The sequence below is a fragment of the Schistocerca gregaria genome, chromosome 1 (assembly GCF_023897955.1).
Source record: "Schistocerca gregaria isolate iqSchGreg1 chromosome 1, iqSchGreg1.2, whole genome shotgun sequence".
Lineage (NCBI taxonomy): Eukaryota > Metazoa > Arthropoda > Insecta > Orthoptera > Acrididae > Schistocerca > Schistocerca gregaria.
In genome coordinates, this window is record NC_064920.1 from 385,045,475 (window position 1) to 385,072,331 (window position 26,857).

Sequence of the window (26,857 nt, forward strand, 5' to 3'; positions counted from 1 at the left end):
TGTAAGACTGGATGTCATGAACTGCTATATATATTATGACTATTCAGTTTGAATCTTTTATTTAGCTGGCAGTAGTGGTGCTCGCTGTGTTGCAGTAGTTCGAGTAACCAAGATTTTTGTGAGGTAAGTGATACGTGAAACGTATAGGTTAATGTTAGTCTGGGGCATTCTTTTGTAGGTATTTTTGAAAGCCAGATTGCGTTGCGCTAAAAAAATATTGTGTGTCAGTTTAAGCACAGTCTTGTATAATTTTTCTAAGGGGAAGGATTGCACAATACTGTAATGGAACAGAACTACTATAGTGATTGTGCAATGTGGTGGCGAGTGCATGTTTGTAGGTGGATTTGCATATTCAGAAAACGACGGTAAAAATTTACGAGACCTAGAAAACTGCGGACTTGTTTTTTTGTGGATGGAACTGGAATGGCTCTGATTGCTTCTAACTTTTCAGGATCCGGCTGAATGCCTTCAGAAGAAATAATATGCCCAAAAAACCTCATCTTTGACCTACCGAATTCAGACTTTTCCAAGTTAACTGTAATTACAGATTCTGCAAAAATACGTAACAAACTGTTGAGGATGCGATTATGTTGTTCCCATGAGGCTTCTGCTATTAGAATATCATCCACATATAAGGCAGTTGACGCTAAATAACGAAAAGTGTGAGATGATCCACATGAGTCCCAAAAGAAATCCGTTGGAATTCGATTACTCGATAAATAGTACAATTCTCAAGGCTGTCAATTCAACTAAGTACCTGGGTGTTAAAATTACAAACAACTTCAGTTGGAAGGACCACATAGATAATATTGGCGGGAAGGCGAGCCAAAGGTTGCGTTTCATTGGCAGGACACTTAGAAGATGCAACAAGTCCACTAAAGAGACAGCTTACACTACACTCGTTCGTCCTCTGTTAGAATATTGCTGCGCGGTGTGGGATCCTTACCAGGTGGGATTGACGGAGGACATCGAGAGGGTGCAAAGAAGGGCAGCTCGTTTTGTATTATCGCGTTATAGGGGAGAGAGTGTGGCAGATATGATACACGAGTTGGGATGGAAGTCATTACAGCATAGACGTTTTTCGTCGCGGCGAGAGCTTTTCACGAAATTTCAGTCACCAACTTTCTCTTCCGAATGCGAAAATATTTTGTTGAGCCCAACCTACATAGGAAGGAATGATCATCAAAATAAAATAAGAGAAATAAGAGCTCGAACAGAAAGGTTTAGGTGTTCGTTTTTCCCGCTCGCTGTTCGGGAGTGGAATAGTAGAGAGATAGTATGATTGTGGTTCGATGAACCCTCTGCCAAGCACTTTAATGTGAATTGCAGAGTAGTCATGTAGATGTAGATGTAAGGTGATGTGACGTTTTAAGAAATCAGGTAATATGGAATTTAGCCCACGAATGAATGCTGCCGAAGAAATGTTCAAACCAAAAGGAAGTTTCCGAAACTGATAACAAACGCCGTATCTCGAATCTAAGACAAGCCTGATCGATGCATTTTTCTTCTCAACAACATGTAATGGATTGTTGTATTAGCTTACTGCAGGCTGAATAATGCTCTCGTCAAGCATAGATTGTATTTCTGTTCTAACACGGTCCCTATAATGTGCTGAAATTACGTATGGTCTAACACAAATTTAGTGTGCTCACAAACACTAAATTGGTACTGAAATCCCTTGATTGTTCCTGTTTTGTGAGTAAAAACTGTGGAATGTGCTTGTAAAATCCTGCCTATCAGTGTCATTACAATTCTCAATTGTTTGAATTTTATTCTGAATTAACTCATTAGTTTAAAATATTCCGTCGATATCATCCCTGTCAGTACTTGCAGAGTGATTGTTAGTGTCTAGTTCCGTAGAAAATTCCGAACTGTTGTCTAACAGAAGGTAAAGCCGATTAATTTCCTCGTCATGGTTTGAGAGCCAATCTTCAAATTTCAAAGCTATTGACTTACCTTCTTTCTCTAAACTTATTTCAGCATCGTGAAGTTTAAGATTGCTTTGTATTCATTCAAAAAGTCTACTCCCAGTATAATTTCCGTCGACAATAATGGAACAGTAAGAAAGTTCATAGAGAAGCTGTGGCCATGACAAAAGAATTCTAAGTTGGTTTGTTGACGTTCATCTACACTTTTTCCAATGACTGCACCTTGTAGTTTAATCTTGCGTGGGGCAATCGTTCGATTTGTTGCATTTGCTAAAAGCTGTTTCAGTAATTACTGAAATGGGACTGCCTGAGTCAAGTAATGCCGTAAATTTTACGTCATTTACAGTAATATGAATCCCAGGATATGCAATGTTGTTATGTTTTACGTCGTGTTCCTGGAGTAAGATGTCCCTAATGTCTTCCATTTTTACGTAATTACTAGCTACGGCAGCTGCGTCGTCAGTTTCATGCGTACGTTTTGTGGCTGCCAGCGGTATGAGTCATTGCCTATTGTGTCTTTGTTGGCGCGCGTCGTTATTGGGATTTGGAGACCTAACTTCTACAAATTCACCTTGCCGAGAGGGCCCTGCTCTGTTTGAATCCCGCCAGTTCTGCTGCAATTCATGTCTGTCGTTACGATCATATCGTCTGCCGCCATGTCGGTAGATTTCATAGCTTCTTTCTTGTCGGTCACGTGATGGAGAATTTCTCCCTGAATCGTAACTGCGCGCTGGACCGTAGCGTCTTAAGTTATTCTGTCTCCCTTGATAATAATTATCTTGGTTTCCATATTGTCTGTTTCTCTGATTGCCTCTGTGATAGTCATTACCGCGGAGAGGTGATCTTTCCCTGTAATTATTACTACTCTGCCAACGGTTGTCATACAGCTGGTGTCTGTTTTGGTCACGATTTACGTTGTACGAATAGCCTTGTCGTGTATTATTTCTGTCATCGCGGAATTGTGACAGGTGTGACCTGTAATTGTTGTGCTCCTGTTTTCGCGTTCGCGATTGTCAGTGTCAATTTCCAATGTCCTCTTTGCAGCGTCCTGCCAAAATAATATGTCGTAAATGTTCAGGCAATTTGATTAAGCAAATTCGGATGAGTTCTGAGGGCTGTATGGGTTTGAAAGATATTGATTCTTATGTAACATGTCTTCAAAATATTTCACAAGACTGGAAAAATCAGATTGTTCGAAATGTTTCACCATTATGAAGCTATGTTTTACTCGGTCTTGTGTAGCTTGAGACCAATATGCTGAGAGGAAGGCATGATAAAATTCTCCTTCACTGTGACAATCGTGAATGACCGATCGCATTCTTACAGCTGGTTCATTCTCCAAGTAGCCACACATAAATTCTAATCTGTGCTCTAATGACCAGTTGGGAGGAAAACAATGATAGAATTGATGGAGCCACGCTTGTGGATGAATGTCGTTGCCAGAATTCTTAAACGTTTGGAATTTACGTGCAGTAATGAACAGCTTATAGTCACAATCATCGTGTCAGCGAGTAGCATATCGGTCATTGTTACGTCGTGTCGGCGGTTCCATCTCAAAATTCGGTGCACCTTGCCAACTTCTTTCATGATTTCCGAAATGCCCTGTGCTATTATTTTGTGGATTTTCCGTATTTCTAAGTTCCTCTTCCCGTGTTGGAGAGCGAGTGTCCTCTGAAATATGTAATTTTTGTATTACCTGCGTCAACTGATCTTGTACTTCCCAGATTTCTCTTTTGTTTTGCGTATTAATTTGATTCTGATTTTGTTTGAATTTCTTAATTTGTTCATACTCTTCTGTGTCATTGATGGCTATGGGTCTTGTGTCATTCAGATCATCATCTACCTTTGCAGATAAATTAGTGAACTGATCCGAAAGTTTGGCTACTTTCTCCGATAGTGAACACATTTCCTCAGTGTGTTTTTCTGAACCAAGTTTCAGAGTGTCCATTTGTGTTGAAATCGAATCTATTGTGTCCTTTAAGTTTTCCTGAGTTCTTGCAAGTTGCGTAACCGAATCGGTGGATGCAACTGAGTTCATTTTAGCTTGCAAGGTGTCGTGATTTTCACGAACAATAGTTTCCAGTTTTTTTATGGCTGCTTCGTGATTCTGTAATGCATTTTCATGCCGCGAAAAAATAGGTTGAAAATGCTCAAAAATTTGTGTTTTTACGTCATTACAGATTTTTTGACATTTCGATTCAGTGTTATGTAACTCAGTAGTTAAATCTTCACGTGTTTGTTCAAGAGTGGTGTCTAACTTCCGAAGATTTTGTTCCATTGTGTCTAACTTTTGAAGCTTTTGCTGTGTTTGCCTCTGATTTTGTTCCATTGTGTCTACCTTTTGAAGATTTTGTTCCATTGCGTCCAACTGTTGCTGTGTTTGTCTCTGGTGTTGTTCCATTGTGTCTAACTTTTGAAACTTTTGCTGTGTTTGTCTCTGATTTTGTTCCATTTGTTGCATTAATTGCAATAATAATGTATTAGTGTCGGGAATCTGTTCCTCTATGCTTTTCGGCAGTGCATTTGCACCGGCAACATTCACATTTTGACAAGCAGAAAATGTGTCTTGACTTATTTGAGGAACCGGTGAGGACGCAAAACCTGAATGTACAGTATTTGGAAGATTGTGTCCTATCATTTCGAATTCCTGACACGAGCTGTTGCCGATCGATCGATCGATAATGCTTCCCTGTTCACTAATTGTTTCACTACCTACACCATTATATGCAGCCCGCTCTATTTCCCTATGCACTATTACCAAATTACTACTTTGAACATTAGTTAATACATTATATGGTGGCGCTAACACACTGCTTTCGTCTTCACTGTCATTTCTCAGTTTACTTTGGAGCCTAGTATTACGTTTTTCACACGCCATTATTGTCACAATATTTCACACGATAACACAGAAAAACACAATTTGAAGAGCAAAAATAATAGAACACATTAACATGACAAATAATATCTAGTTAATTGCAAGCGCAACTGCGAAATACTTGGTGCAACTCTACATGCATGCCACAACTGTTTTACTGTACAACAATGAAAGACTACAACTACAAAGGAGATTCTCTCTACAATTACGCGCTAGCAATAAACAAAATCTACACTAATTATACAAACTACAAGGAAAAAATCGGAAGATTCCAGTGAGGTATCCTCGGCTAAGGGTCAACATATGAAACGTCCCCTTAGAAAAATTATACAAGACTGTGCTTAAACTGACACACAATATTTTTATAGCGCAACGCAATCTGACTTTCAAAAATCCCTACAAAAGAATGCCCCAGACTAACATTAACCTACACATTTCACATATCACTTACCTCACAAAAATCTTGGTTACTCGAACTACTGCTATACAGCGAGCACCACTACTGCCAGCTAAATAAAAGATTCAAACTCAATAGTCATAATATATATAGCAGTTCATGACACCCAGTCTTACAAATTTCAAAACTCCGCCATCTCTCTCCCCATGTCCACCACTGCTGGTGGCTCACCTCCAACTGCCCAACGCTACACGCTGTTAGCATCCAGCTGCCGCTGCCCAACATTACAATGGCAGACAACAATGCAAACCAGCCACATATATATATAGCAGTTCATGACATGCAGTCTTACAAATTTCAAAACTCCGCCATCTCTCTCCCCACGTCCACCACTGCTGGCGGCTCACCTCCAACTGCCCAACGCTACATGCTGTTAGCATCCAGCTGCAGCTGCCCAACACTACAATGGCAGACAACAATGCAAACCAATCACAGACTGCACACGGCACAGCCAGTGATTTTCATACAGAGCGCTACGTGGCGGCGGCGTTACCAATAAAAAAACCTAAACAGCCTACTTACAATGTGATCAAAAGCATCAGGACACCCCCCCCCCCCCCCAAAAAAAAATACGTGTTTCATATTAGGTGCATTGTGCTGCCACCTACTGCCAGGTACTCCACATCAGTGACCTCAGCAGTCATCACACATCGTGAGAGAGCAGAATGACGCGCTCTGCGGAACTCACGGACTTCGAATGTGGTCAGGTGATTGGGTGTCACTTGTTTCATATGTCCATACGCGAAACTTTCACACTCCTAAACATCCCTAGGTCCACTGTTTCCAACGTGATGTGTAGACGTGAAGGGACACGTACAACATAAAATCGTACAGGGCGATATCGTCTGTTGACTGACAGAGATCGCCGACAGTTGAAGAGGGTCGTAATGTGTAATCACACAGGAATTCCAAAATGCATCAGGATCCACTGCATGTACTATGAGAGTTAGGCGGAGGTGAGAAAACTTGGATTTCATGGTCGAGGTTCTGCACAAAAGCCACACATCACGCTGGTAAATGCCAAACAACGCTTCGCTTGGTGTAAGGGGCGTAAACATTGGACGATTGAACAGCGGAAAAACGTTTTGTGGAGTGACGAATCACGGTACACAATGTGGCGATCCGATTGCAAGGTGTGGGTATGGCGAATGCTCAGTGAACGTCATCTGCCAGCGTATGTAGTGCCTACAGTAAAATTCGAAGGCGGTGGCGTTATGGTGTGGTCGTGTTTTTAATGGAGGGGGCTTGCACCCCTTGTTGTTTTGCGTGGCACTATCACAACACAGGCCTACATTGAAGTTTCAAGCACTTTCTTGCTTCCCACTGTCGAAGAGAAATTCGGGGACGCTGACTGCATCTTTCAATACGATCGAACACCCGTTCATTATGCGCGGCCTGTGGCGCAGCCCATTCTTCATGAAGTGCTGCACTGAGGAGAGGTATCGGTCGGTGACGCCTGGCACGAAGTCGGCTTTTCAAAATATCCCAAAGGTGTTCTATAGGATTCAGGTCAGGACTCTGTGCTGGCCAGTCCATTACAGGTATGTTATTGTCGTGTAACCACTCCGGCACAGGCCCTGCATTATGAACAGGTGCTCGATCGTGTTGAAAGATGAAATTGCCATCCCCGAATTGCTCTTCAATAGTGGGAAAGAAGAAGGTGCTTAAAACATCTATGTAGGCCTGTGCTGTGATAGTGTTACGCAAAACGACAAGGTGTGCAAGCCCCCTCCAGGAAAAACACGACCACTCCATAACACCACCGCGTCCGAATTTTACTGTTGACACTACACACGTTGGCAGATGACATTCACTGGGCATTCGCCATACCCTCACACAGCCATCGGATAGCCACAGTGTGTACCGTGATTCGTCACTCCACACAACGTTTTCCACTGTTCAGTCGTCCATTGTTTATGCTCCTTACACCAAGCGACGCGTCGTTTGGCATTTACCGGCGTGATGTGTGGCTTATGAGCAGCCGCTCGACCATGAAATCCAAGTTTTCTCACCTCCCGCATAACTGTCATAGTACTTGCAATGGATGCTGATGCAGTTTGGAATTCCAGTGTGATGATTTGGACAGATGTCTGCCTATTACGCATTAAGACCCTCTTCAACTGCGGCGGTCTCGGTCAGTACGCTTTTGTGCTGTACGTGTCCCTACACGTTTCCACTTCACTATCACATCGGAAACAGTGGACCTAGGGTTGTTTAGGAGTGTGGAAATCTCGCGTACCGGCATATGACACAAGTGACACCCTACCACCTGACCATGTTCGAAGTCTGTGAGTTCTGCGGAGCGCCCCATTCTGCACTCTCACGATGTCTAATGACCACTGAGGTCGCTGACAGGGAGTACCTGGCAGTAGGTGGCAGCACAGAGAACCTAATATGAAAAACGTATGTTTTTGGGGGTGTCCGGATACTTTAGATCAGTGTACTTGGACAGGTACTCATTGAGTCGGTGGTACTGGCGTCTTAGATGCCTTTTCTTTACAAATGCACGGCAATTTCTGGAACCCTCTCACTAATTCACACATTTCAGTGCCTTTCTCCAGGACATTCTTATCTGAGCCGGAGCACCGTTTCACCGAAAATACAGCTTGCCAACGGTTGGAAACCCCACTCCATGCAGATCGATTATGAGCGCGATAAGCTTCCACAGATACACGAGTACACTTAGAACTCTCCTTAGATCGACAACTGACAAATTTCTGTCGTAATAAAGCCAATCTAGAGCAAAAGTGAATGTCGGTTATGTGGCATAAATCAAAAAGGTGTGTGTTCGTTGCAGTACAGCTAACTGAGTTAAAGCATAAAACGGAGTAGCACGTCGAGCATTTCAGGCGTACGCAGATGACCACGTATAGGATGGCATGTTCGGGTGCAGGCTGTAATCAGCTGCCTAATGGTTCTGCACAGTCTGTAGGTCGGCTATTGCGAGATGGCGCATACTCAACCGTCCGAATACTTCTCGCGTGTGTGTTAGTCCACCGGCTACAGTGTTCAGCTTTCGTCTACCAATGCTGATAGGTTTTCTTCTAGAATTACTCCTCACAATTAGGCTGCATACCATTACTCCCATAACATGTTCTTTTCGTCACATGTATTTGGAGCGTTTTTGTTGGACTTAATTCGACTTGCTACTTGAAGATAAAGGATACGTGCCAGATGCATATAAGGTTTATGTGTTTTTACAGATTGGGCAGATTGCTAGTGAAATGCCACCTCTCCCACACATCATTTTTTGTGGTAAATTTAAAAAAAAATATAGTGCCAGCAAATTTCTCGCTTCAGAACCATTGTACAAGTTCTCACCAGAAGATGAGTGTTCAACTGGGACTTTTGAAGTACCTTCCAGGACATAACGGTGGGCTATTGCAGAACAGATAGCATTTTAAACCCAAGACAATTTTGAATTCCATGCCATTTTTAAATATGATCGACACTGGACTAAAGCATAAGAGTGCTTCTTGCATTTTCAAATTTCCTAACATTTTAACTTAGCACATGTACACCGTAAATGTTAGACATAGAAAATGAGTTACTCAGCACTAAACTTAGGGCAAGTCAGCTCTTAGGATTTAAAAATAGGGTGACAATTATCTAAACAGCACAAGAAGTCTGCTAACTGGGGTGGTTGAAATCTTTTAATATGAGGGTATCACAAATGGATTGAAATTTAGGAAAAGACGAGTTTTTAATTTCATGCCATTTTATACTTAAGACAGGACTCTAGACTTAGAAAAAGTGACCTGGCAACTAAACAGATTGAACCAGTATCCCAGGTCCGCCGTCTTGGATTCCACACTTAGTCCAAATGACCAGACAAATGGTGGGCTGGCTCAGTATTCTCAGGCTAATCATGCAGGATTATATATTTAAAAAAATGGTTCAAATGGCTCTGAGCACTATGGGACTTAACATCTGTGGTCATCAGTCCCCTAGAACTTAGAACTACTTAAACCTAACTAACCTAAGGACGTCACACAAATCCATGCCTGAGGCAGGACTCGAACCTGCGACCGTAGCGGTCGCGCGGCCACAGACTGTAGCGCCTAGAACCGCTCGGCCACCTTAGCCGGCTGCAGGATTATAGACTTTGAACAAGTGTCTTGGCAACAATTCAGGCTGCACGAGTATCCTCATGACAGCCATAATCGATTCTATACGTAGCATAAGTGTTCTAGTTCCACTAAATTGGTTGTTTTTGTATTTCCCACCAATACAACAATTGCGTAAATTGGATTTTTGGAATTGCTATCATTTTATACTTGGTACAAGTGGTTTGTGAGATTCAGGACTGGAGGACAACCAATACCACGATTTAGCTATTTTCAGTTTCCTTCCATTTTTGCATCTCCAGCCATTTTATACGAAGGGTAGTTGCTCTGTGTCAGCAGTGATGTTAGAGGGGTCGGGGAGCATTGGGACGGGGGGGGGGGGGGGGGGGAGAAACATAACGTCATTGCATGAAATCATCGGAAATCTGGGCGCAATCCTGACTGTAAGAGAAGTTCACTAACCTCACTACTACTGCATATGTTAAACTGTGACACAGGGCTCAAAATGGCTCTGAGCACTATGGAACTTAACATCTGAGGTCATCAGTCCCCTAGAACTTAGAACTACTTAAACCTAACTAACCTAAGGACACCACACACATCCATGCCTGAGGCAGGATTCGAACCTGCGACCGTAGCAGTCGCGCGGTTCCGGACTGAAGCGCCTAGAAACGCACGGCCACCGCGGCCGGCGGTGACACAGGGCTACCACATCTCAGTCACATGGGCGATGGACCACTGTGGCAGTCAGTTCAGGACATGGCGACTATTGTGGCAGTCTACCGCCGTCAGAGAGTGGGGCGATCAAAAAGTTTCTGTTTGATGGTGTTGCTACAGCCCATGTGACACGAAACGCGACACCGACGCGGGTATACAGGGTGTTACAAAAAGGTACGGCCAAACTTTCAGGAAACATTCCTCACACACAAATAAAGAAAAGATGTTATGTGGACATGTGTGCGGAAGCGCTTAATTTCCATGTTAGAGCTCATTTTAGTTTCGTCAGTATGTACTGTACTTCCTCGATTCACCGCCATGATTTCATACGGGATACTGTACCTGTGATGCTAGAACATGTGCCTTTACAAGTACGACACAACATGTGGTTGATGCACTATGGAGCTCCTGCACATTTCAGTCGAAGTGTTCGTACGCTTCTCAACAACAGATTCGGTGACCGATGGATTGGTAGAGGCGGACCAATTCCATGGCCTCCACGCTCTCCTGACCTCAACCCTCTTGACTTTCATTTATGGGGGCATTTGGAAGCTCTTGTCTACGCAACCCCGGTACCAAATGTAGAGACTCTTCGTGCTCGTATTGTGGACGGCTGTGATATTCTCCAGGGCTGCATCAGCGCATGTATCCTCGCTAACGGAGGACATTTTGAACATTTCCTCTAATAAAGTGTTTGAAGTCACGCTGGTACGTTCTGTTGCTGTGTGTTTCCATTCCATGATTAATGTGATTTGAAGAGAAGTAATAAAATGAGCTCTAACATGGAAAGTAAGCATTTCCGGACACATGTCCACGTAACGTATTTTCTTTCTTTGTGTGTGAGGAATGTTTCCTGAAAGTTTGGCCGTACCTTTTTGTATTACCCTGTGTAAGCTCCGGCATGTAGGCAACGAACCAGTGTGCCATTCGAGCCTTTCCGATGTGTATGCGTTAAGTATTTCATCGCTGCTGAAAGACGAAGACCGCTAGACATCCATCGGAGAATGAAGATGTGGCAGCACGCCTGTCGCGAACCACCGTTGTGAAATGGTGCACCAAGGGGTGTGCTCCTCTATGATAACAAACGTCCCCATGTCGCAAATGTAACGCAGAAGGTACCCCAACTCAAGTGGGAGACACTAGAGAACCCACCCTGTCGCCCTAATCTCTCCCCATGCGTTTGTAACGCCTTCAGAGCGGCCTCGAAGGGTCGACTATTCCTGTCGCACGAGGATGTGCAAAACGCAGTTACGGACTTCTTCGAGTAGTAGGACACAGTGTTTTACCAAATTTTTATTTTCAAGCTAGTGCCTCGGTGGGACGATTGCCTCATTGCTCACGGCTGTTTCACCTCCCAGGCACACCGATTCTGGACCGCACGGCCTACGAACGGGATCTTTTTGACGACCCCGTAAGGTGTAGCTGTTGGACTCACGAACATCCAGTAGCCCTGGCCGTGCTGGGAGAGGCAGGCGAGCGCGGCGAGGCAGACGGCGAGCGCGCCGGCCAGCAGCATGAGCCCGGCGCACAGCGGCAGCCGCCACGCGCCCACCACGCGGCACAGCGACAGCTTGGCCGGCAGCAGCCAGCAGCCCGTCGCCGCGCTCAGTACGCCCACCGCCTACCGGCACAACCTGCCCCGTCACACAACACTAGCGGCGGGCGACAACTGAAAGGCAAGCACAGGTCTACCTACACATACTCGTACACCAATTTGAGCCTTGCCGAATGACAAGCAGGACGTCGCAGAGAGACGTAGATACTGGTGTTCGAGTTTACATGCGGTCAGCAGACATATTGTCAGAGATAAAACTTAACTATCGATTGTCACCTGTCAAGGATAAAACCTTACACAGGGTGGTCCATTGTTCGTGACCGGGCCAAATATCTCACGAAATAAGTCTCAAAAGCCAGCCGGTTTGGCCGTGCGGTTCTAGGCGCTTCAATCTGGAACCGCGTGACCGCTACGGTCGCAGGTTCGAATCCTGCCTCGGGCATGGATGTGTGTGATGTCCTTACGTTAGTTAGGTTTAAGTAGTTCTAGGTTCTAGGGGACTGATGACCTCAGATGTTAAGTCCTATAGTGCTCAGAGCCAATTGAACCATTAAGCATCAAACGAAAAAACTACAAAGAACGAAACTCGTCTAGCTTGAAGGAGAAAACCAGATGGCGCTATGGTTGGCCGGCTAGATGGCGCTGCCATACGTCAAACGGATATCAACTTCGGTTTTTTTTATAGGAACCCCATTTTTATTGCATATTCGTGTAGTACGTAAAGAAATATAAATGTTTTAGTTGGACCACTTTTTTCGCTTTGTGATAGATGGTGCTGTAATAGTCACAAACATGTGGCTCACAATTTTAGACAAACAGTTGATAACAGGTAGTTTTTTCAAACTACATTTTATTTCGGTTGTTCCAATGTGACATATGTACCTTTATGAACTTATCATTTGTGAGAACACATGCTGTTGCAACGTGATTACCTGTAAATATCACATTAATGCAATAAATGCTCAAAATGATGTCCACGAACCTCAATGTATTTAGCAATACGTGTAAGGAAATTCCTCTCAACAGCGAGTAGTTCGCCTTCCGTAATGTCCGCACATGCATTGACAATGCGTTGGCGCATATTGTCAGGCGCTGCCGGTGGATCACGATAGCAAATATCCTTCAACTTTCCCCACAGAAAGAAATCAGGCGACGTCAGATCCGGTGAACGTACGGTCCACGGTATGCTGCTTCGACGACCAATCCACCTGTCATGAAATATGCTACTCAATACTGCTTCGACAGCTAAGGTGGCCCAGCGGTTTTAGGCACTACAGTCTGGAACCGCGCGACCGCTACGGTCGCAGGTTCGAATCCTGCCTCGGGCATAGATGTGTGTGATGTCCTTAGGTTTAAGTGGTTTTAAGTTCTAGGGGAATGCTGACCTTAGAAGTTAAGTCACATAGTGCTCAGAGCCACTTGAACCATTTGAATACCGCTTCAACCGCATGCGAGCTATGTGCCAGACATGCATCATGTTGGAAGTACTTCGCCATTCTGTCATGCAGTGAAACATCTTGTAGTAACATCGGTAGAACATTAAGTTGGAAATCAGCATACATTGCACCATTTAGATTGCCATCGATAAAATGGGGGCCAATCATCCTTCCTCCCATAACGGCCGCACCATACATTAACCCGCCAAGGGCGCTGATGCTCCACTTGTCGCAGCCATCGTGGATTTTCCGTTGCCCAATAGTGCATATTATGCCGGTTTACGTTATAGCTGTTGGTGAATGACGCTTCGTCGCTAAATAGAACGCTTGCAAAAAATCTGTCATCGTCCCGTAATTTCTCTTGTGCCCAGTGGCAGAGGTGTACACGACGTTCCAAGTCGTCGCCATGCAATTCCTGGTGCATAGAAATATGGTACGGGTGCAATCGATGTTGATGTAGCATTCTCAACAACGACGTTTTTGAGATTCCCGATTCTCGCGCAATTTGTCTGCTACTGCTGTGCGAATTAGCCGCAACAGCAGCTAATACACCTACTTGGGCATCATCATTTGTTGCAGGTCATGATTGACGTTTCACATAGACTGAACACTTCCTGTTTCCTTAAATAACGTAACTATCCGGCGAACGGTCCGGACACTTGGATGATGACTTCCAGGATACCGTGCAGCATACATAGCACACGCCTGTTGGGCATTTTGATCACAAGAGCCATACATCAATACGATATCGACCTTTTCCGCAATTGGTAAACGGTCCATTTTAACACGGGTAATGCATCACGAAGCAAACTCCGTCCTCACTTTCGGAATGTTACGTGATACCACGTACTTATACGTTCGTGACTATTACAGCGCCACCTATCACAAAGCGAAAAAAGTGGTCCAACTAAAACATTCATATTTCTTTACGTACTACACGAATATGTAATAAAAAATGGGGGTTTCTATTTTAAAAAACGCAGTTGATATCCGTTTGACCTATGCCAGCGCCATCTAGAGGGCCAACTATAGCTCCATCTAGTTTCCCCCTTTAAGCTAGACGAGTTTCGTTCTTTGTAGTTTTTTCGTTTGATGCTTATTTCGTGAGATATTTGACCCGATCGCTATCAGTGGACCACGCTGTATATCGATGCTGCAGAGCCACTTGTGTTTCTGTTAAAATTAGCGCTGTGCTTGTATACTGAAGAGCCAAACGAATCGTTACACCTGTCTAATATTGTGTAGGGCTCTCGCGAGCACGCAGAAGTGCCACAACACGACGTGTCATGCACTCGACTAATGTCATAAATAGTGCTTGAGGGAACTGACACCATGAATCCTGCATGGCTGTCTATAAATACGAAAGAGTACAAGGTAGGAGATCTCCTCTGAACAGCACGTTGCAAGCCTTCCCAGATCTGCTCAATAATGTTCATGTCTGGGGAATCTGGTGGCCAGCGGAAGTGTTTAAACTTAAACATCGTTTCTGGAACCACTCTGCAGCAATTCTGGACGTGTGGGTGTTGCATTGTTCTGTTGGAAACGCCCAAGTCCTTCGAAATGCACAATGGACATGAACGGATGCAGGTGATCAGACAGAGTGCTTATGTACTTGTTACCTCTCAAGGTTGTCTCTAGACGTAGCAGGGGTCCCATATCACTCCAACTGCATCCCCTCCCTCCCTCCCCCCCCCCCCCCCCCGACACCATTACGCAGCCTCCACCAGCTTCAACAGTCCTGTGCTGACATGCAGGATCCATGGATTCACGAGGTTATCTCCATACCCGTACACGTCCATCCACTCAATACACTTTGAAACGAGACTCGTCCAACATGTTTCCAGTCATGAACAGTCCAGTGTCGGTGTTGATGGGCCCAGACGAGGCGTAAAGCTTTCTGTCGTGCAAGTCATAAAGGGTACACAAGTGGGCCTTCAGCTCCGAAAGCCCATATCGATGACGTTTCGTTGAATCTTTCGCCCGCTGACACTTATTGATATCTCAGCACTGAAATCTGCAGCAATTTGTGGTGTAATGTTGCTGCTATAATTTGATATAAAAGCGGTGCTGATAAGACAATAAAAGCGGGTTAAAAGCCGTGAGCTGTCTGGGGAAGTTAACCATGCATTACTGAGCAACTGTTTCACCAAGAAAATTTAAATAAAAAGAAATAAATCAGTTTATATTTGGAAATTTATTTTAACATTGATCATTGAAATTTCAGCATGTTAAACTTGAGTCATAACTAAACTGGTACCTTATTTAGGATTGTGTAAATGTGTTTGTAATCTTACGGGACACATCAAATAGGGAGTCAAGATTGGGAGACTACATACAACACTGCATTCATAAAATAACACACGAAGAAAGTTGAAACATACGCAAGAGGAAATTAACCACAACCAACCGATTCAATTTTCACCCAAATAAATTACGTTCATAGCGCAATCCTGTCCGTCATGTCATTACCACACACTGGTATACTAAATTCATACTAACTCTCTGTGAAATCTTCCCGAAAAGAATAGCTGAGGGCTACTTTGATGATTACACGACATGCTTCACGTGGTCAACTTGGTTTACACAAAGAGTGTAACTCCACAATAATTTTGATAATTAAAATAAATTAGATCAAAAAAGAAACGTCTTACTATTAACCTGATGGGTCAAACAATTGTATAAGCACGTGGTACTGGTCTCACCAAGTACATCCCACGTGGGTTGAACATAAAGAAAAGTTGCTATATTGAAATACAGGTATATTGTCAAGACGAGACGTTATAATTTCACGCACATTCGCATTTAAGATTGATGATCTTAGTTAGAGTTACTGATCAACACGTGGTTCCACTTTACTCACAAAGTAGTGACAAAGCAACTACCAGAATATATTCTGAACTTCACACTCGAATTACACTGTGTTGCAATTTAAGATAACATTAGATATTTTAGAGCTAAACCTGAAATAAAGGTGATTAAATTTTCAGTTAGGCTGAACTTAAGAAATCCATTGTCCTGCGGACTTAGCAGACACGCGCTTAGCCGGAGATCTTACCACTTCAGACGCTCGCCGCGGACAGACTGACCTGGGCTCCTACCGAGCGTGCTTAACAGATACAAATGGAAGTGACCAGAGGGGCAGCTCCCTATACCAACATGACAAGGGACGGACAGGACCACACTAAGAATAGAAACCTCTTTGCTTCTAGAAAGCTTAGCTACCTGTTCCAACGTTTTTCCTACTGTTCTCTAGCAGACAGGCTTGTCTGCTACCATCCAGTATGCAACTAGAAATACATTTGCTCATTCATTCTTTCACACAGAAGGGAGGGGGGATGACAGTATCTTATCACATACAGTGTATAAAAGAAAGCGGATGTAGGTTCCGTATGAGACTGTGTGACATGAATTACATATAAACTGTGTTTTAAAGTGTAGCAGTGTGACAGATCGTTCTTGTTTATGTGTAAAAGTAACACGTTTCACTGCTCAGTCTCCTCCCAGATAGTCAGAAACACCACAGTAAATTTAGAAGAGGAATTTATGCCGTAAATGACAACAGATTTAAGAAATTAACATGAAAGGAATCCAACAGAGACCTTTCAGTGGAAGGCAAGCACTTCTGTCATGTTGAACGTTTCTCTTCATCAGTCGTTAGTCACTTTCTTGCAAAATCTTTTTCCGGTCACGGGGATGTCAGAGATTTGATGTTTTACTACGTTCCTAATATTCACGGTACACTCGTGAAATGGTCGTATGGCAAAATCCCCATTTAATCGCTATCTTGGAGATACTGTGTCCCATCGCTCGTGCGCCGACTATAACACCACGTTCAGATTTACTTAAATCTTGATAACCTACCGTTTTAGCAACATCTAACAACAACATCATTCTTGATAGTGGCTCGATTTGAGTGTGTACAACTTGGACAGTGTAAAAATTGCGACTTTGTACGGGCGCTGATGACGGCGCAGTTGTGCGCACCACAAACCGAACATCATCACCATAGCTATAATTTTAACAGAAAACGAGAAGCCATGATAACAATGATATATCGACAGTGCTAGGCAGAATCGATAGATAAGTTTCATCTTGACAGGCGACAATCGATAGTTAAATTCTAACTCTGAAAAGATTATTTCTGCTGATCACGTGTAAGCTCAACCACTTCCACGTTACACAGTATTTATGTAGTCCGACGTCGCGAGGAGCACCTCCGAAGATGTCCAGCCACCATGGCCGTACAGTCCGGAAGAATCGTCAGCAACCATGGGATCCGATCGTGAAATCCTTCAGTGTATGATCAGAAGAGAGCATTCTCCGCCAACCAAGGGCGCCCGGCAAATCTTAAGCCCCTTTTAAAGAAGCGACATTCTTGTCTGTCAGTCGGCTACTTGTGCCAAGTGAGTCTACTGCAGGGGCTCTGGCATTTTATTCGTGTACTGAGTCCTGTCTGTCGCTAGTGGTCGTTTTCATTCACATGTCAGCGCCAAAATTGCTTGTGTTGGGAGACATGCCTGTTGAGCCGTCCGGAATCTGCGACATTGCCTGTAGTCCGCTTGCGGACATTGTACACGTGTGTTCAATTTACATGTTTATTTAGATTTACATCGAAACAGATATTAACATATCTTGCTTATTATAAATATAAAATAGATATAAGGAAACTATTTTCAGTCAAATATTGTAACTCGACAATTTTCGTACATGATTTGTATACGTTCGTGTAAGCCCCATGGGAATAATAATGTTACTTGAACGAAGCATTGATCGTTTAAATACTATAAATTATTATTGCAAATAATTGAAACATTTGCAGATGGTGCCCTTACTCAGTCTCTGATTCAAATGAAAACAAAGATAAATTAATTATTATTTGTTGTTGTGGTCGTCATCCCGAAGAATGGATTGATGAAACTCTCCATGCTACTCAATCTTGATTGTACCTCTTAGCAATTACTGTAACATTAACCCAGTTGACTACAGTCATGCATTGGTTGCTCTCTCAAGTTTTATCCCCCCCCCCCCCCCCTCGTCCCGCCCACATTTCCGTCTATCGCCAAATAGACAATTCCTTGACGTCTCAGAATGTGTCATATCAATCGATTCCTTCTTTTACTCAAGTTGTGCCACAAATTTAGTTTTTCACAATTTATTTCGGTGCCTCCTCATTAGTTCTCGGATGTACCCATCTTATCTCCTGCATTCTTCTGTAGCCCATCATTTCAGAAACTACTGTTGTCTCCTCGTCTGAACTGTTATATTGCCCTCGTTTCACTTCCATACAAGGCTGCACTCCAGACATCATCAGAATGGTTATGGCGAATGTCACACAAATTGCTAGTTAATTATCAAGGCACTGTATTATTCTATAAGACGCAAAAAAACTAGTTTTCAACCTTATTCCACGAAAGTGGATGAGAGAAATACTGTTGTTGTTGTGGTCTTCAGTCCGAAGACTGGTTCGATTCAGCTCTCCATGCTACCCTATCCTGTCTGTGCAAGCCTCTTCTTCACAAAATAACTGCTGCACCATACATCCTTTTGAACCTTCCTACTGTATTCATCTCTTGGTCTCCCTCTGCAATATTTATCTCCGCCCCCTTACTTCACCCCATTTCTTTTCTCCGCAATTCTGTTCAGTACCTCCTCGTTGATTACATGATCTACCCATCTCCTCTAGCATCACAATTCAGAAGTTTCCGTTCTCTTCTTTTCTGAACTGTGTCGTTCCACTGCAATCCTCGTTCAGAAAAGACTTCCTAACCTCTAAATTTGTATTTAATTTAACCAAAATCTGTTTTCTTCCCTTTTAGAATCGATTCTTTGCTATTGCCAGTCTGAATGTCGACCATCATCAGTCATTTTGTTGCTCAAACAGTGAAAAGCACCTTCTAATTTCAGTGTCTCATTTCTCCGTCTAATACCCTCAGCATCGCCTGATACCTTCTCCTTGCATTACTTCGGCTGATACTCATCTTACAACCTCTTCTCAAGATACCGTCCATTCCGTCCACTTGATCTTGCAAGTCCTTTGTCGTTTCTGACAGCTTTACAATGCCAATGGCAAATCTTATGACTCATCACTAAATACGTTCATAATGTTCCATGCAGTTCATCGCGTACCATGTGGTGCGGCATATGCCAGATGGTACGTCCCACCTGAGCTATTGTCACGCTATTGTCATAATACATATCACATGATACAGTGCATGTCATTTGGTGCACCGCACATTACGTATTATTGCAACGGTCGTGTAAAGTCGAGTGTTGCATCATGTTTTGTCGCATTATACTGTACGTAACGCCGTGACACCTGTCACTTTAGCTCATGTCACGTTTATTGTCGTGCATTGCAACATCGTGTTTCGCCTTACATTTTATGCCACGTTTCACATAACAACAACTATACATCCGTAGGAAGTCCGTTTTTAACGCTATTTGAAAGTACTTGAAATTATGATATTTATTAAATGGCATATACTAACGTTTATGGTAATATTCTTCCCTAAAAGAACAGGAAATATGCTAATTACGGAAGCCAAGACTTCTAGCAATTGGTAGTTTCATTTATACTGCCATGTAATACTGGATAATAGGATGGAAACTGTGCTAATTTTTTTCCATCTTTCACAGCATACACTTCGTGGGTAGATTTGACGCTACACAATATCGACTTTTTTTTCCATCGACCGCTCTCGAATGCCATAAAAGTCGTAATTCCATGTTACGGCATCACGGTTGTCTCAATCCTTGACCCGTTCTGTGCTACAACTTTACAAAAACTTGGCATGATATGTTGCGTTATAATATACATGGAGTAACAACTTTGCTGTTCAGATTTAGCATATCCTGTTACACATGTATATTTTTCTCATCTGCTGCATTAAGAAGCGTATGCGCTACGCCCATGTCTTATTTTTTTTTTCTCTCTTACAGCACAGTTAATCTGCAGGTCAGTAATAATTGGCATTGTGCGCACTGATGAGACTTATCATCACAGCTTCACTACAGCGCAGAATTACAAAATTCCCAAACAAAGTTTAAGTTGATTTCAGTTGAGCAGAAAAAATACCAGTCGCTATGTTGGCGGAGTAGATAGTTATGTACCCACTCTTGCTTAATAGACGGTTGTTTCACGGGCGTTACCAACCATAAAGTTTGCGTGACTCTGAAAAGATCACTCTGTACTGACATTTTTCTTGCTTTGGTGTTCCATCCCTGGAGGCGATGAGCTTGCGGCAAACTTTACATTTTGCATAAGAATTTAAGGATACAGGATACCTTTCCGACTCAATATTATGTAAAAATCGACATCTATTTCTTTCATGCACTGTTTATAATTTATATGTTTTACAGATTTTTTTGTTGATATCAGGTAATTCAGCACACTTTCTAAACAGATTGGAAGCATTTTGAGTCTTTTTGAACCTGCTTAGGGTCATTAAGAAATTACAAAGAAATTGATGCAATTTTTTTTCTAATATGCATCCTCAAATTGAGGTGCCATTTAATCCAATGTTATACATTTGTAGGAGATCCAACTTTTACCAGATATGCAAGACATGATGGCTGAGGTACTAGATCTATTTAATTCCATATATTATGTATATTACAAGGATAAAAAAATCACATATTACATTTCAATTTTTATAATTTTTTCCTAATAAAAATGTTATTTTTTCTATAATTATGTTGATTCTACAATAAAGCTAAGGTCTTTGGAAAAAAACATTTTGTCCATGGAGTGAGTGATTGGTTATTTTGTAAAAATTTTCTGTTTATTTATAGACGCAATCACATTCTTATGACACAGTCATAACCGGTTTCGGCCATACAATGACCATCTTCAGATACTAAAACAATACAAATGAATATTTATATTAAAATTTATATTAAAACCTAAAAATAAGTGCAATATTTAACCAGGCTTATTAGTAATCTAGCGGAAATTATGCGAAATACCTAAAGGCGGCATACACAGAACACAGGTTCATGTGTTGTTCACCCTCCTTCCGCTAGATGCGCGCGTCCTCTATCAGACAGTCTTTATTTTCAAAAGCCTAAAATATGACAAATTTACTATTAATACTGAGGTCAAATGTATATAAAATGTAAAATTACAGAACACATCGTTAAGTCAGTGAAATAACATTTCAGAGCAAGGAGAAAACATTGCTATAGACGAAAATAGTAGTAGCACTAGTAGAGTGTATTTCTGACGCCCGATGGCGCTGTATTTCCGGCTGCTGCCTGTTTATGCCGTCGTCCATTAGTACGACAGAGACCACACGGGCAGCACGAGGAGTGTAGTGCTCTGCTGCAGGTGGCTGGCACGATCCTCCCCTCCGCCTTGCATGTTGCTGACATCTGCTGCGGTCCGCACTAGACAGTGCAATACTCGACCGCCGGAAGGTACCATCCTCAAATGAAGCCCGTGTGTAGTAAAAACGATTGGCTCAGGTGAACACATCGTCGTAAATGTTGAAGTACGCGTCTGTTGCAAATTCATTCTGTTCATTGATGAGTTTGTCAGGTTCTCTGTGTCTCGTAACATCAATCTCCAGTTGTTCTAAAATGTCTGATCATATACTTCTTGCAATTTCATGTAAAATTTGAAGCTGTTCGTTGATTCCAATATTATGACCCTACTCTTGCATACGTAAGCCTAGCCCTGTCTTATTACTGGGATACGTGTGTTCTTTAAACCTTATATCAAAGGTCCTGTCTGTCCGATATTGCATTTACTATATTTATTACTTTTCCGTGGCAAGCTATGACGCACTAGTCTTTTTAAATTATCGGAAGTCCTAAATGCAGTTTTACCCCCGTTTCTTCGGAATATATGTTCGATTTTATCTGATGTTTTGCCTATGTACAGTATTTCATAGTGGCGTACTTATCATTTCCGGATGTCGGGTTTACCTGCCGTTTCTAGCTCCTTTTTATCTTTTTAATTTTGCTTTGTGTGGAGTTAACTATGTCTGGGTCATAATCATTGGCAAGGGCGACCTGTCTTAATGTTCTTTTTTCACTTCATTTTGACATAATGGAAATCTTACTATTCTGTGCAATACTGAATAAAAAAAAACATGTTTCTGACGTTGTGGGTGATTGGAGTGGGCATTGATAATCACGTCCGTACATATTGGATTCCTAAATATTTGGAACGCATGTCTACCATTTATGTTATGAATCGTCAGATCTAGAAAATTAATCTTTTTGGCTACTTTAATTTCTGTCGTGAATTTTATCTTGGAATGTACACTGCTAGTCATCGACATATCTTCTGTAATACACTATATTCGTCAGAATCTCTGGATTCGTCTCGAAGAAAGTCTTTTCTTGGTTAATAAAAATTTCTGCTATTGTTCCTGTTAAGCAGTTTCCCATAGCGATTCCATCGCCTTGTCTGTAACATTTGTTGTTAAATAGAAAGTAGTTATACGACAGAACAAACTCCAATATTTCAATCAGTTCTACAACTTCAGCTTGACCTAGACGCCCATTACGTAATAGGTTAGTTTTTATTATATCTAAGGCTTCATCGATGGGAATATTTGTACATAAGTTCTCAACATCCATTGTTGCGAATGTGGCATCCTCCGGTATCTCGATATCTTTTACTTATTGCGCAAAGGCCGCACTGCTTTTAACATTGTAAGATAATTCGTAAACAAAATTAGCTTTCAAAATTTTATTGAGTTCCTTATTAATCTTATATGTAGGACAATCTATATTATTAATCACTGGCCTAATGGGTTTTTCTTGTTCATGAATCTTTATTTGCGCACTTAGGTTTGGTGTACGTGCGTTCATTACCTTAAGTACCGTTTTTCTTTATCTGAAAACAAGAAATTCCCATTATCTATCCTTTTGTTTAATTCTTTCTGAAACCTCTTTGTCGGGTCCTTTCTAGCTTCTACAGTTTTTTCTTAAAGAAAATTTTTGTCTTTTTATGTAATCAGTGTCATAAATTGAAACGGCTGTATTGCCTTTACTTGCTCTGGTGACGAGAACTTTTTGATCTTTAAGTTTATTATTGAGCTTTGTAATAACTTTATCCTCGGTGATTTACTTTCGAGAAAGATTTTGGGATCTTTTTAAGAACTTTTCACTTTTGGCTGCAATAATAAACTGTTCGCCTCTGCTTACTTTTCCTATCTCACGTGCCATTTTAATCTCAACTACCGCATTTTTTATTGTAGCTATGTCTTGTTTCTTTCTTATATTATATTGTAAGCCCCTGTTTTGAAGCTGTTCTTCTTCAGTGTTTAAAATCAGAGCATACCGTTAAAAAATCTTTGGACTTGTTGTACTTTACTTTTTTGCTGTCTCAAACCGCTGGCATTTAAATAAAGCTTTCATCTTGTGTCTCGTCTTAACTAAAATTAGCTCTTTACGTATTGAAAGGGCACATATCGCTCAGTAATATGCTTTTACCAATACAGCATAAGCTTTCCTGATTACCATGCATTACCACCACATGATATATACATCGTCACAAATCAAAAAATATTTCACCAGCACCAGTCAAATGCCTTCGCGACTATGCTTGATTAGACGTTGTTCTCAACATGAGCAAAAACTAAGTTTATAATGTCATAGAGTTGGAGCTGACATCCGCCACACGTCCGATCTCTTGCAACATGAGCAACATTCTCTACACAATGCTAACCTTCTCTGGGCTGCAATGATGTCAGACCATCCGCTGTACGAGTATTAATGGATGTCACACTATAATATCTTAAATTGAGGGCCCCAGTGGAAACAATTTCAAAATAATAAAGACGTAATTTCACCTGTTCACCTGTATCGTACCTCTGACAGTCCATAATTCTGTGAGACTAATTTTCCTTTCCCCTTCTGCGTTCCTTTGAACTGTTCCACCAGGCTATAGCTGAGGAGTTCGAGCCAGTTACGCCGGCCTTCTTGACTTACAAATTCCGCAGTTTAATTCCCACCATGCTGTCTCACTTTTCTTTGCGAGCGCCTACCCTTTCCTGTCAAACAAAGGCTATTCGCGACCGCCGGCAGTTGCCGTAAATTCGGATCATTAAGCTCAATTTAAGTTCAGGTACCTCATGATTCCTATCTCGGATCATGGTTCACCAATCCAACTTTAATAAAATCTCACATCCATCTATAAATGTTTCCATCTGATTTCTTCCCTCCATAATTATTTTAACCTACCAATTAATTACCGCTGAAATGAATGTGCGCAGTGATATTCTATATCTTTGCCAGACCTCAAGTACTATAATGACATCTGCAATTAACCAATGACAGAATTCCGTCAGCTGTAAATAAGGGTAGGGGCTGTGCGTATGTAATTCTACCATATTCTTGCATGCGAAACATCAATAAGTGTAGAAATTCTGCTTGTGCTTGTTCTAATAACTGAACAATTTCATCGACTTTATCTACATTTTGTTCATTTTACCATTTATTTGAAATAAGATTGCTGGCAACTGCACCAGTTTCATGCAGTTTGTTGAAAACATGAGTGAACTCGCTGGAATGTGGTGCTCTTCAGTTAGGAATCATCAACCAAATCCTCTATATACAGCAGCAGCGATTCCATTACAAATGCCACACACAAATACCATTCTGTCATACTCAGAATTTTTAAATACATGTGACATACTTGAGTGACACAGCAGAATTAGCTAACAAATCACAATAACAGTTGAGAAATTCAGTTTTGTAAAGTGAAGTAAAACTTCACGACTTTAACTTTAAAACAAAGAAAACAGTTGATAAAGAAACCCACAGCAACTGGAGTACCAACAAGTAAAATGAAAATATCTCTGTAAGCAGGAGTATCTCTGTCACTATTATAATGTCACGCATGTTATATGAAATATTTTATACAAATTCGTCTATACTACCACCTCCTACAATGTTTACTATTCCTGCTGAAACACCCCGTATACTTCCTCACTTACTGCACAGTCCATTGTAGTGGATATTCTTCACTGGACGCTGTCTTAAAGAGTTCTTTCTATGCTAGTCACAGGCGAAGTCTGGGAAGAGTAATTGCTTATACAGTACATTGGTCCATGGAAACTTCGTTTAAAAGATTTTCGTTAAAGTAGTTTTTCTAAGGAAATATGTTATCCAGGAAAAAAGTTTATCTATGCACAACTGTTGAGTAATGTTGCTATGTATCAATAATTACTTCTCAGAAAATAGAAAGATGTGCCGAATTTCGTTTCAATATAGTCAACAGCTTTCCTCGATACAAAACGCTAAACCCAGTCATATTATGCCTAAAATTATGCAAAACCAGCACCAGGACATGGAGACCAATTGTTCACTACAGAAGACGCTTTCGTCTTGATTTGATTGATAACTGTGATCAATAAGAAAATCTTAAGGTAGACTCACCCTCAAAGGACAGTCAGGGAGAAGATACTTCGAAGTTCAATATTTTACAACGATTGTTCTCTCTGAACGGTAATTTTAGAACGGATCCTAATACTCCAGCATTTATTTTTCTGTAAACTCTATCAAAATTAATCCTAGTAATGGCTGATAACACCGTAATTCTGTTGTTACTGATAGACTCAACAGATGACCGAATGTCTTCCAATTACAATGGTAGAAGAGAACGTGTGAAATTCGTTGGTGCGGCAGCCATCGACTGTCCTTTTATTAGAAACGCAGACTTTATTTGACATACGAGAGTGGTTTGCAGAACATGGGTTCGGATGAATGTGTGTATAATCGGTGTTTAGCTGTTTGACGAGTGCAATAGTTAAATTAAATATAGCAGACAAAATATGAGTCAGACAGTATCAAGTAAAACATGTGTGTAGTTACGCTTGAACTATGCTCAAATCCAGTCGCAAGTAACATAGACGATAGATTCACCATCACTCAACATTTATAATAAAGCATTGGCTCGCTGGAGAGGGACTAGTTAAGAAATGTTTGCTGATTTGTTTCGGAATATTGTTAGAATACGTTGTGCTGTAAACGGATCAAAATACGTGAGGCCGTCAATTGTCTCTACGTTATGTTCCTAGAAATGTTTCACATTAACTACGAAATACCTCCCCCATGAACCATGGACCTTGCCATTGGTGGGGAGGCTTGCGTGCCTCAGTGATACAGATAGCCGTACCGTATGTACAACCACAACGGAGGGGTATCTGTTGACAGGCCAGACAAAAGTGTGATACCTGAAGAGTGGCAGCAGACTTTTCAGTAGTTGCAAGGGCAAGAGTCTGCATGATTGATTGATCTGGCCATGTAGCAATAACCAAAACGGCCTTGCTGTGCTGGTACTGCGAAATGCTGAAAGCAAGGGGAAACTACGGCCGTAATTTTTCCCGAGGGCATGCAGCCTCACTGTATGATTAAATGATGATGGCGTCGTCTTGGGTAAAATATTCCGGAGGTAAAATAGTCCCCCATTCGGATCTCCGGGCGGGGACTACTCAAGAGGATGCCGTTATCAGGAAAAAAAAAACTGGCGTTCTACGGATCGGAGCGTGGAATGTCAGATCCCTTAATCGGGCAGGTAGGTTAGAAAATTTAAAAAGGGAAATGGATAGGTTAAAGTTAGATATAGTAGGAATTAGTGAAGTTCGGTGGCAGGAGGAACAAGACTTCTGGTCAGGTGACTACAGGGTTATAAACACAAAATCAAATAGGGGTAATGCAGGAGTAGGTTTAATAATGAATAGGAAAATAGGAATGCGGATAAGCTACTACAAACAGCATAGTGAACGCATTATTGTGGCCAAGATAGATACGAAGCCCACACCTACTGCAGTAGTACAAGTTTATATGCCAACTAAGTCTGTAGATGACG

At 41.8% G+C, this 26,857-nt stretch overlaps 1 protein-coding gene across 1 annotated transcript in view; it reads right to left on the reverse strand.

Annotated features, from left to right (window-relative positions):
• The window catches only part of LOC126348796 (uncharacterized), a 185,828-nt gene that overhangs the window by 99,773 nt on the left and 59,198 nt on the right, over window positions 1-26,857 (reverse strand). The window contains exon 3 of the mRNA XM_050002385.1: window positions 11,480-11,665. Within this exon, the coding sequence (XP_049858342.1) occupies window positions 11,480-11,665 (186 nt within the window). The remainder of the gene's footprint in view (window positions 1-11,479; window positions 11,666-26,857) is intronic.